Genomic DNA, 15554 nt, shown 5'->3' on the forward strand with positions numbered 1-15554 from the left:
CAATCTCTCAGAGAGAATCATATCGATTAATGACAGCATCCAGGACGCATGGTTCATGATGGACACAAGTTCACGGTGGATACTGCTACTTTTTATAAAAATACTCAGGACTTAAAAGAATTCCTCTGCTGAAGGATCCCAAAATGCTTTATAAAAAGCATTAGTCACGCCTCAAAACTGCCCTGTGAGGTAGGTCAGTATTATTATCCCATTTTAACAGAAGGAAAACTGAGGCACATTATAGTTAAGTGACTTGCCCAGGGTCACATAGCAAGTCAGTGGCACAGTGGTAGGAGAGGCCCTGGCCTTAACCACCCGCGTAACATGGACATCTTGTTTTCTTTAACCTTTCACGCTGACCCATATGAGCTATACTTACAAAGAATACACTCAGGATACTAGCAAACCAAGGAGAAAAAGTTTCCATTTTAAATGTTACAACCATCTTTTAATCTAAAAAATATTATAAATCAAATACATTCAAATTACTTCCACCCGCCGTCAATGTGGGCACTTAATAAAAACAGCCCTAAGAGAAGTTTCCAAAATGAAGCCCTGAAGGGAATCCTGCGAATAGCTCTACTGATAATCCTCCAGCCAGACCCCCTTTTCTACCAGCCACTTCTGTAGGGTCTCAGGTGCAAAGGAACTCCACGGAGGGAGCGAGGAGGGAGTGAGAGCAGGCTCATATGCAACACCGATTAGAAAAGATGTAAGGCACCCAAATAAGTTGTCAGCACACCCACAAAGCGAGGACTGTTAGAAATTCAGACTTGAGTTTCTGGATCATTAATGTGTCAACTGAACTCAGCTTTAGAATCTTGAAGAAAGTGTTCTTTACTCGCAGACACCCCTCCACCTCCACATTCTCCTATACGGAGGGGCCCTCAGCCTGAGGACCCTGTCCAGCCTTGTGTAGGGTCATGGTATGGGTCAGATCCCTGGGACATGATTAGAATAGAAAGATAAACTTGTTTTTGGTCCAAAATTATAAAGCAGGCATCTGATAACCTGTGGAATTAAAACCACCCAACAGGCATTTCCAAGGGATGAGTCCACAAGTCAGCAGATCTGAACTACAGTGATCTTCCATTAGTCTTTTCTACTGTGAGGAACAGCTGAAAAGATGAGGATGCCTTTAGTCCAGGGAACCCCTGTAGCCTCTGTCTATTCAATTAATACAGGAAGAAAGGCCCTCTTCCCTTCCAGTATTGGGGCTCAACAGCGCGCAGAACATTTGGCCTTGTACATTTCCAATCTTTCATAGAGTAAAGCCAGGCTTTTGCATTGATGACCGAGGTACAGGGACAGGGGCAGTCCAAGGTTCTCAAAACACTGACGCTTTCTTCAGACCTCTTCTACACTACTGTTTGCCCTAGGCTGTGTGGTGGGGAATGCTGGTTAGTTTGCCGAGCAGAGATGCTGTTCAGCAAAGTTCATGGCATCTCAGATCCCAAGTCTGGGCTTTGCAATACACCCTGGCTCCAGGGAACAGGGCCTCCTTTTGCGTGAGGCACTTTGGAACTTTCCTTTGCTTCTTGTGCTTCCCAGTGAAGACTAGGCTCCCTCCTGCTCCTGCAAGCATTGCACTGTCCACTGGGAGCTCGGACTCGGGCTGGGCAGGCATACCGAGCGAGCAGGGGGCATCTAGCATGCTCTCATGTTCTGATCCAGACAGAGGAGGCTAAAAACAAACCCTTTTTTTTTGGCTCCGTGGCTGGCTCACTGGCACAACACGAGCCTTTGGCCTGGCTATGCCTCATGAGAGACAGTGCCCGAGCCAGGGATGTTTCTAGTAAGGTTTGCCAGCCTCCTCTTGAGTCATCAGTGTGGAGGGGAGCACAGGGGTGTAGGTGGAGAGACTCTGGAGGCCAAGTGAAAGTGGCAGCCTACTGAGCTTTATAAGGAGAAACAGTGGTTCAGTGACCCTGAGCATTCTGTCTGCAGGAGAGGGAGCTGCTGGTGAGCCTTAACCATCACTGCGTCTGAATACATACAAAGGAGGCTTCCTGTCTGGAGAAAGAGGAAAACATCAGGGAGGAGATAGAACCGGTAGGAGAAAATGGACAGATAAGGGTAGAGCCAGGAATCAAAACCCACAGTAGTTAAGAGATTCCTACCTCGCCCCCCAGGCAGTCCTATACTTTACGCTAAAAGTTAACTGAGAAGGAATGGGAGAAATGGTTCAACACTGCGGGGAGAAGCCTTCTGGGTTTGTCCTCATTCCAAGGAGAAACTGGAATTCATGAATGAACCTAACATTTAACTTGTTTGTATAACCGGCTTCCAAATCAGGACACCCAAAGACTTCCTCAGTAGTAACCTTCTGAATCCCCTGGCAATGTGTTCTCAGAGCCCTTCTTTTGTAAAGTTATCTCTTAGGAACTGCCAACAGATCTGGCCCTGAACCTCTCCATCTCCTGTCCAGCAGTGAGAGGAAAGTAGCCAACCCACCTAATTTCTCCTCTTCTTCAAGCATCCCTCTTTCAGAGGGAAATACCCTAAGTGAATTACTTTAATGTTCCAAGCAGACTGTGTATGTATATATATTTTTATGTTGGACCCAACTCCACCTCTTAAAATCCTTCCTTTTTTGGAAGACCACTATGCTCACCACTATGCCACAAACACATTCCTTTTTTGGGTGTCTGGAAATGCTTCAGCCACCTTATTACCATGATGGGAGCCAACTAACAGCCCGAAGATGGCAGAGCAGAAAGACAAAAGAATTTTGATGATCCCATGATCTGCTAGATTTGCCAATTCTGGAAACAACCAACCTCAAGATTTCTTGTCATAAGGAATAAGAAATCTTCCTGTTATTAAAGGAAAAAAAAAAAATCCTTCTCCAGCAGAGACCACTTTTACTACAAACTAAATGCTTCTTCTTTATCCCCAACCTAAACTACATTTGGGACATTGAGATCTGCTTTTGTGTTCCAGCATTGCCAGGCTCTGTGGCCATTCCCTAGTCAGAGTCAGGAGAGAAAGGAGACATGCTGTCTGTTGGGGCTCCAAGTCCTCACTAGGCAAGCAACCATGTGTCCAATCATAGCAGGAGCCTCTTGCCCTGTTTCCCACCTCACCCCATCTTTACTTCTCAATCATACCAGCTCTCTCCCCTGACAGTCTACCTGCTTTAGAAGCTTTGTGCCAAATAAAGTTATTTTCCATTCCAACTCGCAAAAGCCTGAGCTGAAGATAATTAACAGGGGCCTTCCCAGAAGGTATGTTCTCATACCTCTAGCATGAGCCACCCACCCTAAAGCTCAGGACAGCTCAAGGAAAGAGTTATGTGGGACAAAGACCACTAATTTTGGACTACAGAAAGGTTGGCTAGGCTTTGGAAGCTGGACACCCACCCATGAATGACCAGCTGCTTGCCTGGGAGGCAATGAGCGAGGAGAGAAAGGAAGGTGATAAGGACAAAGCAAAGAAAAGGACAATGAACTAGAAGAGAGGAAGAGAAGAAATAAGAACCTCAGCTTAGCGTCATGAAGGCAGAGTTGCTGGCTTTCAATTTTAAAAGAATACTGTACTGGAAAGGGTTAACATCATCATCTTTAGCATCCTGGTAGCATTATTCAGTAGTTAATAAACAGAACATTAAACCTCTGCCCGGCTGGCTTTTGGAAAAGGAACCCAAGGGACCCCAAATTCAGCCACTCTTGGAGCTTCCGTCTCCAGTTCTTTTAATCCTGGCCAAGACGACAGCCTTGGATACTTTCTTCCGGTCGTAAGCCAGCCCGAGGGCAGCCATGCAATCGATAAAGAAGGTGGTGAAGTTGATGTGCCAGCGGTACTCACTGGCAGAGTAGTCATAGGGGAAGGAGTGATGGTAGTTGTGGAAGCCCTCCCCTGGAACAAAAGCAAGGACAAGGGTTACGGAGCTGTCTCTGCACGCCAGGGACCCAGCAGACGACCTCAAACCTAGCAGAAACTTGCTGTTGTTGAACAAAGGAGCGAATCCAGTCTCTTCGACTCTGAACCAGATTGATCGCCTCGGAGGCGTCTTAAGAAATAACTGGGGAGACCTGGCCACCAAGCCTAGAAAGGAACCTGTGTCAGAGGAGGACCCGCGATTCCTCCCAGAGGATAGGCCAACTAGAGAGAGAGATGGCTCTGGGCCGGGAAGGGATTTCAGGTGGGAAAGTTCCCTAAGTACTGGTCTGAGGCACCACAGGCTCTTGGGGTGCACGTGGATGCGTCTGGGTGGGGAGAGGAGAGAGTCCCGAATGAAGGACTTTTGCTGCACTTCTTACAACGACACGCCGGGGAGAAACAAAGACATTCTGCTGTCAGGAGAATTTCAGTAAGAGGTAAAGCTTTGGGAACTCCACAGACAGCGAGTTCTCCAACTCTTGGCAGGACTCTTCTTTTTGGATCGTGTTCAACAATTAACAATACTGACCCTTCTAAAGCTAGGGGAAAGCTGGGTCAAGAATAGCTAATAAAAGAGCGCTGTGAGCCCTTTGAAGATAAAAGAACCCCAGGAGAGTAGTAATGATATTAATAACAAGCAAGTGAAGGAAGTCCTACAGAGTAAATGACACCACTCAGGGCAAGTCAAGGTATGTCCTCTCCCTGTGACACCTGATTATTCACAGTGTGAACTGAGTAGGAGGTTGGGATAACCACAAGGCCAAAGGTACTGACAGGATTACTAATTTCCATAAGTGGCTTTGTACCAAGGCTCCACAGAAGCACGAACCAGGCCTCTACTTCTCAGATTTAAAATGGAATCAGATACACACAGAGCCGAGAGAGAAAAAAAGAGGAAGGTCCACCGATGGAAGAAGGACAAGACTTTGCAACTGGGGCAGCAAGATACAGCCCAAGAAAGGCTCAAGGGAGGAGGTCAGCTTTGGCAGAGAGAAAATGAACATGTGACTGTGGGGCAGGTAACTCAGGAAGAAACAGATTAGAATGGCAGAGAAACAAGCTACAGGAGAACAAAGGTGGAGGTGATAAGGGAGGATAGCAACAGGTAGCAGAGATGAATGGTAACTGAGACAAAGTAAGACGTTGGCCGCCATTCTGAGCTGATGCTCATAAAGAGGCTGGAGTTGGGAAAGCTCACTATAGACCCCGTGGCGGCCCAGGACAAATCTCATTCCAGAAACTTCCATTTCTATGAAAATCTCAGACTTACATAGCCGAGGTGATTGATTTCAAACATGGTTCAAAGTAAGAATAGGTACAATGGCAGAAGGTGAGATGCATGAAAGTGCAAAAGAGATAGGAAAGAATGCCTTAGTCCAGATAGTAGAGATGACTGGGGTTGAGAATCTAAAGGAAGATTTTTAAAGAGAGAAAGTGAAGGTTATGCCGTGGCATGCAGAAACGTGGGCGCCAGTGAGGTTGCCTAGATATACTAGATGACCAGTGGCACTGACCACTGGTGAGGAAGAGGCCACGGGTTCTGCTTAAGGAAAATAAGTTCCAGGCCTTGATCAAGGTCTATATTTAGTTGAAAATAGTGACAGAAAAAGAATGGAGACAGATGGTAGAAGCCTGATGTCTTAGGCTCCGGCTAGTGGGACAGGAATGATAGAAATCAATTCATGAATAGTCCGCATTAGATCAGTGAGCAGGTATTTGTGAGCAAACTACGGGCTTTACTGGTGGTTCCCTAAGCCACGTTGTGGGGAAAGGCTGCTCCTAGCACAGAATAGAAGCAGAAGAGAGAAAAAGAAAGGACAAAAGAGATTAAGACTGATAGGTGGTCATTAAGGGCCATAAACAAGTGCTTTGAGGTCCTTCCTATTGGCACCACCAAGCAATAAGACATGGCATACACTTCAACTGTGGCCTACCTGAATATGACAAGAAGAGAAAACAGAAGTTGACTGAATTTAATTACAAGGAATTATTCTACATTTTATATAGCATGTTTCTTTCTTTTTTTTTTTTTAAGATTTAAGATTTTTATTTTATTTTATTTTTTTGAGAGAGAGCGAGCAGTGGGGAAGGACAGAGGGAGAGGGAGAGAGAATCCCAAGCAGACTCTTCAGTGAGCTTGGAGCCCGACATGGGGCTTAGTCTCACGACCCCAAGATCACAACCCAAGCCGAAACCAAGAGTTGGATACCTAACCGACCGCGCCACCCAGGTGCTCCTATATAGCATGTTTAAATATAAAACACTAGGCTCGCTGCCCACTCAGATGATCCTTTTATTCCATTTATGCATTCCCTGCCCCAAGCAAGACTTGCAGTCCAGCACAAGAGGTGACTGGAAAAAGGAACACCCAAAGGGGTTTATCATACATAGCGTTTGCGAAGGTTCCGGCACCTGAAATCAAAGGCACTGCTGTTCTTTACCCTTTTCTTTTTATATAAGACCTATTGCCCAACTCCAGAGAGTTTTTTTTATATATTGTCCCTTCGTTTTGTAGTGGAAAACCAGACAGAAAAAAGTCCTAAAACAAGTTAATCTGGTTTTTCTGGCTCCTTGCCTAATACCCGAACCAGCAGACCACTAGAAAGGGTCTTGCTGTGGACTGTGGACTTACCTGCAGCTCCCAGGGAAACCAGGATATTCTCTCGGGGGCTAATGTTCTTGTCATAAGGGCGATATCCGTAGAGGTGGGCAGCACTGTTCACCAGCCACGTGGCATTGAGCACAATGGCATAACGCAAGAAAGTGGCGACGAACAAGCTGTGTAGAAAAGTCTCACCCCAGAAATACCAGGGCACAAGGGTGGGCAGGATGAAGCACATCAGCAGGATGCCGGGTTTGTAGTACCTACATCGAGAGACCAGACGCCGAGTCAGAGGAGAGAGGAGGGCTCTTGGACCCACCTCATTTTCCTCTGCCACTGGTGGGGCTGTCTCTTCCCTTCTACTTGAGCACTGTGTAGCCCAAGGCAGAGAAAGAGGGGATTGGGGGGGGAATCTTTCGAGAATGTCCCAGTTTTTAGAAAATGAGGTAGTGAGGGGTTAACTGATTTTTCTAGGATCGCACGGGTAGGAGCCGGCGGAGCAAGGGTTGGAAGGCTTGTCTCCAGCCTCTGAATCCATTGTTCTTTCTGACTATAGCATAATGCCATCTTGGTAAAACAGATGAGGTCCAGATTACCAACTCATAAACTGAGTTCTCCTTCCCAGGCTGTTTTTCCATTCTGCCTTTAGGCTCGTTTCTCTTTACTGTTCATGTTTTTTTTTTTTTTTTTTCAAGATTTTATTTATTTGACAGAGAGAGAGACACAGCGAGAGAGGGAACACAAGCAGGGGGAGTGGGAGAGGGAGAAGCAGGTTTCCTGCGAAGCAGGGAGCCTGATGCGGGGCTCGATCCCAGGACCCTGGGATCATGACCTGAGCCGAAGGCAGACGCTTAATGACTGAGCCACCCAGGCGCCCCTCCTGTTCATGTTTTTTGCAGAGTCTAGGGTTCGTGCCTTGCCCCCAGGTCCTGCTAGCCACCCCAAAATCGTTCCTTTTCTTCCTCAGAGAGGCACAGGGTGTCCTTGATGCGCACAAGCCCTCTGGAGGCCCCATGCCATTCTTCACTGTCTCAAATGTAGACCATGCCATTGACATTCCTAGGGAATGGATTTCCTGCTTCTCTTCAGCAGCCAAGTCTTATACTCTTATATCATTAGTATCCCCTGCCTCAAACGTTCCGTTCCTGCTGCTGCTTCCCTAGCACGGATCCCCGTTAGCTCCTAACTTGTGGCCCTGCTTCTCACCTCTTTGACTCAGTGTTTTTTTTTCAACCATCCCGAGAGTGACCTTTGTAAAGCACACCTCCAGTTATGCCACATTCCTGCTCAAAAAACTTGTAATGGCTTCCCACTGCCTATTGAAGTAAATCCTAAATCTGCTTTTAAGGCTCTACAAGAATAGCATCAGCCTCTTTCTGGTCTTACTTCGACCACACCCTACGCTTCAATTGCAAAAGACCTTTGTTGCTGGAACATGCTTTCATGTTCTTTCTGTTTGTACTCTCCCTCCCTACACACACCTGTGAGAATCTCTATCCATCAGTGGATTCCAAAGCTCCCTTCTTCGTAAACCCTTCCCCGATGTCCCCTACCACACTAGCTCCCTTTCCTTTGTGCCTCTCATTGGTAAAGAAAATATCTCGCCACGTATCATAGTTATTCAGATCCTTGGTTTTCCCTCTGCTTCCCAATAAGCTACAAATTCCTTGAAGGTAAGGATTGTGACACATTCGTCTTTTGTATCTGTGACTGTCCTAGGTCAATAAGTATTTGTTGAATCTAATCGGTTTAATTACGAGAGCTCTGAGAGGAAGAACAATAGTCCACGGCCGTGAGCCTGTGGGCTATTAAATATTAGGGTTTTAAATTGATTTTGGAACATGCAAACCCAATAAATTTCTCAGCTTAAGTTTATAAGCTCTAGGAGAAAAAAGGGAGTACCCCAAACACTAGATGCCCAGCTCCGTCATTGCTTCACTCACCTTCTCTGGAACATCACCAGCTTCTCAGCTTTTAGGTCAGACAAGTCTAGCAAACCACCCTTCTCTTTGACAGCTGGGTGTTTGCGTACAAGCAGCCAACCCACGTGAGAGAAGAAAAAGCCACGCCGGGAATTGTGAGGATCAGCATCTGTTTCTGAAAACTTGTGGTGGGCACGGTGATCTCGGGCCCATTCATACACGTCGTTCTGGAGGGACAGAGGAGAGGAATGTAGGCCTGGCGAGAGATATCGTCTTAGGGGAATTCCAATGGATAGGCAACTCTACGAGCCCCTGGCTCTCAGCCCAACCTCAAAAAATAGGAGTCATGCAGTTGCCCCCTCTGCTCCCCCAACTTGCCACTGAAGCTTAAGTGGAAAAGCAATTTAAAGTCCCAGGACACATGAATAGGACTAGCTTCTTGAAGGTTATATGGTGGGCAGAATGGAGACAGATCATACAGAGCTCAGTTTCATTAGGAAAGCACATTGCAATCCTTCAAGCAAGAAAAAATGTTGGAAAATGTCCTCACGGAATGCCAAACCCCTGGGCATGGAGAACACGAGGCAGGCAGCCTTGCATCCCGGGTCCTGGTTGGTGGGTGAAGCATCAGGGAGCTCCATTCTGATGCCTTGCATACAGATCATAGCCAGGCACAGAAATCATGATCTTGGCCACATTTCCAAATGACCTCTGGGCTCCTCTGGGATTCTTTTAATACCTTAAAGGATGTGCCAAATCTCTTCCTTTGCCCCACAAAGACAACATCAGGAGCCCTCAAGGCATAAAGTGCTATGACCGAGAGGATTATGTGACTGTGGCAGGTACCTGGGACACTGCCACGAAGAAGGGGATCAATTTGGTTTCTTTCCTTTTTCCTCTTGCTCCCAGCTAAGCTCCACCAGCCATCTTTTGTCCCTTGCTACCCCTTAACAACCAGGAGTTCCCTTCTCCCAATTCCCTGCATTCTATCTCTGCTATAAACTTTCTGCCTCAACAACCCTCAATATTTGACTTAGCCAGCCTGGCAGCCCAAGACAGGACCATAATGTTGGTCTACCTAACTTCTCAGGGACGCCATTTCCTCATCTGTAAACTGGGGGTCATAGTACCTACCTTCTAAGATTGTTGTGAGGATTTAATGAGGTAATTTATGTCACGGGCTTAGAATAGTCAGGCACATAGTGCTACAGAAGTATTTGCTCTTAGACCTAAGAACACAGAGTTCAAGAGTCTATGCAACATCAACCTCAATCCCGTTGTGGTGGAATCCCAAGCTTTTCACCTAAAATAGTGAATTTATCATCCAGCGTCTGCCCAGGAAACCAGGGTCAGTTCCTGGCTTATGCACTATGACCCCTTACAATAAAGGACCACAACGGCCAAGACTGCATGATAACAGAGGGACCCTAGGATCAAAAAACCATCCCATGACACTGAGACTATTACCTATGTATCTCCCACTTCCCTTTTCCGGTGGGGACTTAGGGACTGGGGCTGCACTTGAGGGGACCGCAAGGGGAGAGGAAAGTCAGGCGTGGCTGCTCTCCAGGTGCTGACCTTCTCCGTTCTGCTGCCAGACCATCAAAAGAGTGGACAGCAAAGAGCTGAGCAAAGCCAGCTTCTCACCTGGAATGCCATCGTGTTGGCAATGATCAGGAAGAGCCTCAGGGGCAGCCGAGCTTTGTAAGTCCGGTGACTCCACAGGCGATGAGCTCCTGCCGTTATGCCCACAGCACTGATCAAATAGTAGAAGAATCCTGCCGGGGGCGGGGGGGGGGGAGTCAGTGTGGGTGGTTGCGATTCAGGGGAAGTACTCACCTGATGCTCTCCTGTCTGAGTCTGTGTGTTCTTAGGCTCTGGGTGAGGATTTGTTTCACCCTGAACTCCAGGGATGCCTTGGTCTCCTCTGTCCCTTCACTTTTACTCCTTGAAAAATACCATCACTACCCAATCCTCTGGAATTAGCTGAGTCTCAGGCACTTGAGAAAGGCCGGGCAGAGAAGAGGGCTCTTACCACCCAGCTAGCTACTTGTCATTCTCCGTCATGAGGGACACTGTCCCCGGTCCTATCTCCTTTGACCTTCAGCTAACCTTTTCCAAAGTTTTAAGGACCACAGACGACTCCTGCGAATTTCAGGACTCATAAGCAAGGGTGGTATTAAACTATTTGAAAGCTAGTATGGTCTGAGCACTGACCAATTCAAGGGCCCCTGGGCTCTCAGGGACACTCACAGGGCTCTGAACTACGGCTATTTACCAACTAGTATAAAAGCATTTAAATATTCTAGCAGGCAGTGCAGTCCCATCAGGGGAAAATCTGCCCTATACCTAAGTCATATCTGCACAGTATCTTAAGCTTTGTCAAGGATTTTATCTTCTCTGATTCCTTGAATACCTTGAATGGGGTTTAACATCCTCACTTTGCAGTTGAAGGTTAAGTGTTTATCTATGGTCACATGGCTGGTAAGAAATGGAGCCATGGTTTGAAACCAAGTTTTCTGTCAACAAGCACTCTTTGTTCTTGCTGTCCCATCCACCTCCCCAAGATATGCACATGGTTCCTGCGTCTCTCCTTTGCCCCGTGCCTTGGTCAGCCATACTCCCTCTGGCAAGGCTAATTCTAGATAGTGCCCCGATATCCTCCGAGTGTTCGGTGAAACACCCCAACACTGTCCTGCCTCACCTCTCCTGGAAGCCTGCAGGATCTAATCTCTCGATGATAGCGAGAGATAGTCTCTAACTGGGAAGTGGGTTTCTGGGTATACCCGTCTTCCTCTGTTGGCTCTAGCAGGCAGGGGCAGAGACCTTGGTAGAGCAGTGACTGTTGACAATGTTTCATTCCTAGGGAAGCAGCTGGAAACAATGGATCCTCAGTGGCCACAGAACTTAGTCGCAGTCGGAGACACTGCACATTGTCACAAATTGTCCTGTGTTCTTCTCCAGCCATAGATACCAGTTTCCTAAACAACCCCCCGCCCCCCTCCTCCCCTAACCCTGTCTTCCTCCATGCTCTCCTACCCGTCCTCCAGGATCTGGAGGAGAGCCATGGAGCCAGAGTCTGTCCCAGCAAAAGTTCTACCCACAGTCCCATACTCTGTGCTGGCATTAGGGCCCCAGGTGATTTGCTGGCCTCAGGCCATGTGCTGACTTCTTTCCAGATACAGTATCTGCCTGCATCTGCACCTGGAAAGTGACAGTTTAGCCACAGCCCACCGAACACCAAGGAGGAAAGAAAATGGCTTTGGGCAGGAAAGCAGAAGCACTCAGCTCAGAACAAAGGAAGCTCCTAGGGTTGTTTCATGCCAGAGAGGACCCTGGCAAGTTGACTCAGTGCCTAAGATTCTAGTATTACCAGGGGCATTGGGAAAAGAGCCCATACACTCTGGTGCCTTTTCCTATCAACCTCGAAAGCCTATCTAATAGAAGACCTTAAGCCAGTTGGAGAGTCACATCTCTATTAATGTCCAAATTGTCAGCCTAAGTAAAGTCTCCTAGTTTTGACTCCAAGAAAGAGACTGGAGAAATTTTACCCCTTGGCCCTCAGTGTTGCCAGAGATCTCTTTTCAGCCCTCCCCCCTAAGGGCTCTTCTGAGAGGCTCTCAAAATTGCTCAGAGTCATGAGAAATACTGGAATCACAACCAGCTGCTAATTTAACACTGTCCTTAGGGAGAAAACAAGAAAAGGTGAAGCCAAGCTCCTAAACTCTGCAGGTAGACCTCTGACCCTCCCCTCCCCCTTGTTCCTTAACATGGACAAGTTCTGATTTCCCTTCATCCAGCTGGTCATTCGGTCAGCTAAGTCATCTACCACATGGCCCAGGAACAGGAAAAAAGGTCACCATCCAGTCCCCCTGGGCCATGTCTCTCTGTCCAAAGGCACAGTACACATCCATGGACAGGGCACCCAAAAGCTAGCAGGTACAGCCTGGGTTTGTGGATCGCCCTCTGCCCCCTGTACCAGCAGCCAAGGGTGGGGAGCGATGAGCGGCAGTCTGGCCAAGCTCTGGGCTTCACAAGGCCTACAGGGCGTCCTGAGGCTGGAAGGGGCTTGCAGGTGACAAAAACTACTTGTGAAGACTCCTCTACTGGGGAGAAGGGGTGGAGACAGGAATCCACAGTCTCCCTGGAGGATCCTTATCCCTGCTCTTGACCTCTCCCGATACAGCTGAAGTTCTGCTGGCTTCTCAGAGGGGCAGAGAACACACATCCCCCTCCCCTCCCAAATAGAAGAGCTTTTCCTGGTCTGCAGATGAACTGATTTCCAGAGCCTGGCCAGCCCCAGCAATGACACACATATACTCTAAGGAGAACTACCTACCTAATCCTAAAAAAAGTACTGTTGTCCCAGTTTGTACCTAGAAAAATTGAGATCCCAAAGAGAGGGGGTCTACCCAGCTGCATTTCTCTGTCTGTGGCACTCAGGACTTCCCAAGACAAAGCTCCAGGGACCAGATCCTACCACTTTTAGACCACAGAGGTCCTGGGGGAATCAGCTAAAACTTGGCCTACCAGCCCTTTGACACAACTGTCCTCCAAGAGTGCAGCTGTCGGCAAGCACCCCATACCCAAGACGGTGCTGGAACCCCTAACGTGGTTTTCTGGAGGACAATCTCTCCTTTCTCACCGGCCACAGAGAGGGCCAACGCGGAGCCCCTGGGACACTGGAGCTCTCTGCTCCCCCCTGCCCTCCCCAAGTCAGGCTTTGCGTGGCGGAGGTGAAAATGCCTGCAAAGCACATGTGTGTCCAGGGGGCAGGGCCCTGCCATCAGACCATACCCAGGCATCCCCAAAAGAGCTGAGCTAAGGGCAGGTCAGGGACAAACTGGGAACTGTCTCCCGCACTGCAGCAGCCTCGAGGCTGGGGCTGCTGAGGGCTCTCTTCTCTGTCCCTGGCAAGGGGGGCACTTCATGACATTAGGAGAGAGGGGCTGGAGCAGGTTAGATGGGAATAGGAAATGCTTCCTTGACCTCATTTCATTCCCAGAACATGTTCATTTGGTGGCATGTATAGCTCCCTGGAGACTTACACGGGAGTCCCAGAACAACACATCTGTGTAACCTGGGTTATACAGGAACCTTCTTGGTCTGTCTGTTTAACAAAGGAGCCTGGCTGGGCCAAGGACCAGGGCAAAAAAGGATTTTGTGGATAACCTCTTCTCTGTTCCTCCCTCTTCCGCCAACTCTTGTCCCGAGCAGTTTCCCTTGCTATGCTATGACTGTGCTCAGCATATCCCCCCTGGAGCTGCTGCTCTGCTGCCATGTTCCCAGGCCTTCCAGGTCGTGGCCTTGAATCTTTTGTGGCTGGCAGGGCTGGGACAGGCAGCCAAGCAAATGACTTGAAACAGGGAAAGCTGACTCTCCGGCACACGTCTACTCATTTCAAGGCCTGCAGCACATGGTCTCAGGGCTCTCTGCCCAACACCCACATTGAAGGACCCCCAAACCCCCTTGGCTCCATTCGCAGCCACCATCGTCAGGTCACCAAGAGACATGGCTGGGAAAACCTGGGCCTGGAAGGGCTGTTGCCTCTGCTCTATGCAAGATCCTACCTTATTGAAGGAGTAGGGAGGACCAGGGGTACTAGGTCAGAAGAACAAGGGAGTCTCTTACCCCAGATACAGGTGTAGATCTTGCAGGCGGGAATCAGCAGGATCCCATACAGGGCTCCCAAGTGTAGCAGAGACATAAGGATGATGTTTCTCCAAACATACTCAACCTTGGGCTTTGGGCCCTCCGGATCCTTGTAACTTGGGTCATAAATGTCATCTTTTAGTTCAGGGCGGATGTCTTCTTCCAAGTATAGAGAAGGCTTCTCCAACTTGCCTCCTCCATTCTGCAGGATCCTGGAGGGAGGCGCTGTGATGGTGGTGGTGGTTGTGTAGGAGCTAGAGATCTGGAGGGGAGAGGAAGCAGAGTCAGGAGAGGCGAGGACACGTGCAGTAACCCCTGCCACTTCACTCTCTACTCAAGCTGGGGCAATTGTGGAGTACAGACACAGACCCTGGCCCCAAAGCCCGCATTAACTGGGAGCCCGGTGCGCCCCTGATGGAAGAGAGGGAAGTTCCCAGGAACTGTGCAGATAGGTTGTGGAGGGTAGTGGACCCTCAAGGTGAAGGTGCGTGCAGCAGAAGGAGGAGTAAAACACTCACACCCCTAAGAACGCACAAAGGAAAACCCGCATGCACACAGACATAAAAGTACGACCGGGTTTTTCTTTAAAGCTTAAGAAACAAAAGTTGGGGAACAAAGTCCGCAAATTACAATCCACATTCCCAACAAACTGAAAGCAGTACAATTCGCAAAAGATGGCTAATAGTCCGCGGAGACCTCAACGCTCTCGTCCCCCCAGCGCCTGCGAACCCGCGGTCTGGGGCAACTGCTCAGAGCTCACCTCCTCTTGCAGCAAGTGGGCCGGCATCTGGGCTCTCGGATGCTGGGATCACTCGCCCGCGGCTGAAACGGCACAGCGCAGTTCGGGACAGCCCACACACACGTAGACTTCGGTTACCGAGCCGGCTTTTGCGCAGTGACCCGCGGCGCTGCTCTCGGAGCCTCCTCTGCGCGGTGCGCGCTGGATCGGTGTCGGGCTCCGATGTGCGGTACGTGGGTCTACCCAGGCTGGGGATTTAAAGGCTAGAGCTGGCCGTGGCTGACCGAGTCCCGTATTTCCTCAGACCCCTTTTATTCGCTGCCAACAAGGGGCAAAGTGCGCGGAGTTGGCTCACCCTGGGAGACCTGCCTGGGCGGGAGAGGGGAGGAGACAGAGCCGAGGCGTGCTGCGGCTGGAGACGCGCAAACAGGATGCTGCAGACACACCGCGGCTCCGCAGCCGCAGCCCCAGCCCCTGCCTCTGCCCCTGGGGAAATGCTAATGGGCTTCTGTAGAATCTGGCGCGTCATTGGCCGAAGGGAATTTGGTGCCACCTCGTCCAGCCCTTGCCATTGGCTGGGCGCAATCTGCTGTTCCCTCGGCCGCGAGCTCCTCGCTCCCCCTCCCCTCTCTTTCTCCTGCTCGGCTCCGCTTCCACCGGCCGCTGGGCCTGTGCCCCGCATCCCGCGGCCTCGGAGGCGCTCGGGAGCCTTCCCTCCGCTCGCGGGAGAGGACCGGGGCCGGGGGTAGGATGGTGG

The 15554-nt window shown here is 49.4% G+C and overlaps 2 protein-coding genes across 2 annotated transcripts in view; one reads left to right on the forward strand and one right to left on the reverse strand.

The window, feature by feature from the left end:
* SCD (stearoyl-CoA desaturase) lies at nucleotides 1-15263 on the reverse strand. The gene is made up of 6 exons (XM_081823643.1): nucleotides 14819-15263; nucleotides 14038-14320; nucleotides 10054-10184; nucleotides 8428-8633; nucleotides 6515-6747; nucleotides 1-3858 (listed from the first exon to the last, which is right to left on the reverse strand). Exons 1-6 carry the CDS (start codon nucleotides 14843-14845, stop codon nucleotides 3659-3661), a joined length of 1080 nt encoding a protein of 359 aa, XP_081679769.1. The 5' UTR covers nucleotides 14846-15263; the 3' UTR covers nucleotides 1-3658.
* The window catches only part of PKD2L1 (polycystin 2 like 1, transient receptor potential cation channel), a 71764-nt gene that overhangs the window by 14414 nt on the left and 41796 nt on the right, over nucleotides 1-15554 (forward strand). The window lies entirely within an intron of this gene.

This window comes from Leptonychotes weddellii, chromosome 6 (genome assembly GCF_054177405.1).
Source record: "Leptonychotes weddellii isolate Sample4059 chromosome 6, ASM5417740v2, whole genome shotgun sequence".
NCBI lineage: Eukaryota > Metazoa > Chordata > Mammalia > Carnivora > Phocidae > Leptonychotes > Leptonychotes weddellii.

What these genes read in the sequence shown, in the direction of transcription:
- SCD (XM_081823643.1), bottom strand. Translation starts at nt 14,845, where the DNA reads ATGCCGGCCCACTTGCTGCAAGAGGAG. An exon ending in CCCACTTGCTGCAAGAGGAG is followed by an intron (nt 14,321 to 14,818) that starts GTGAGCTCTGAG and finishes TCTCCCCTCCAG; the next exon opens with ATCTCTAGCTCCTACACAAC. An exon ending in CTGGTGATGTTCCAGAGAAG is followed by an intron (nt 6,748 to 8,427) that starts GTGAGTGAAGCA and finishes CTCTCGATGTAG; the next exon opens with GTACTACAAACCCGGCATCC.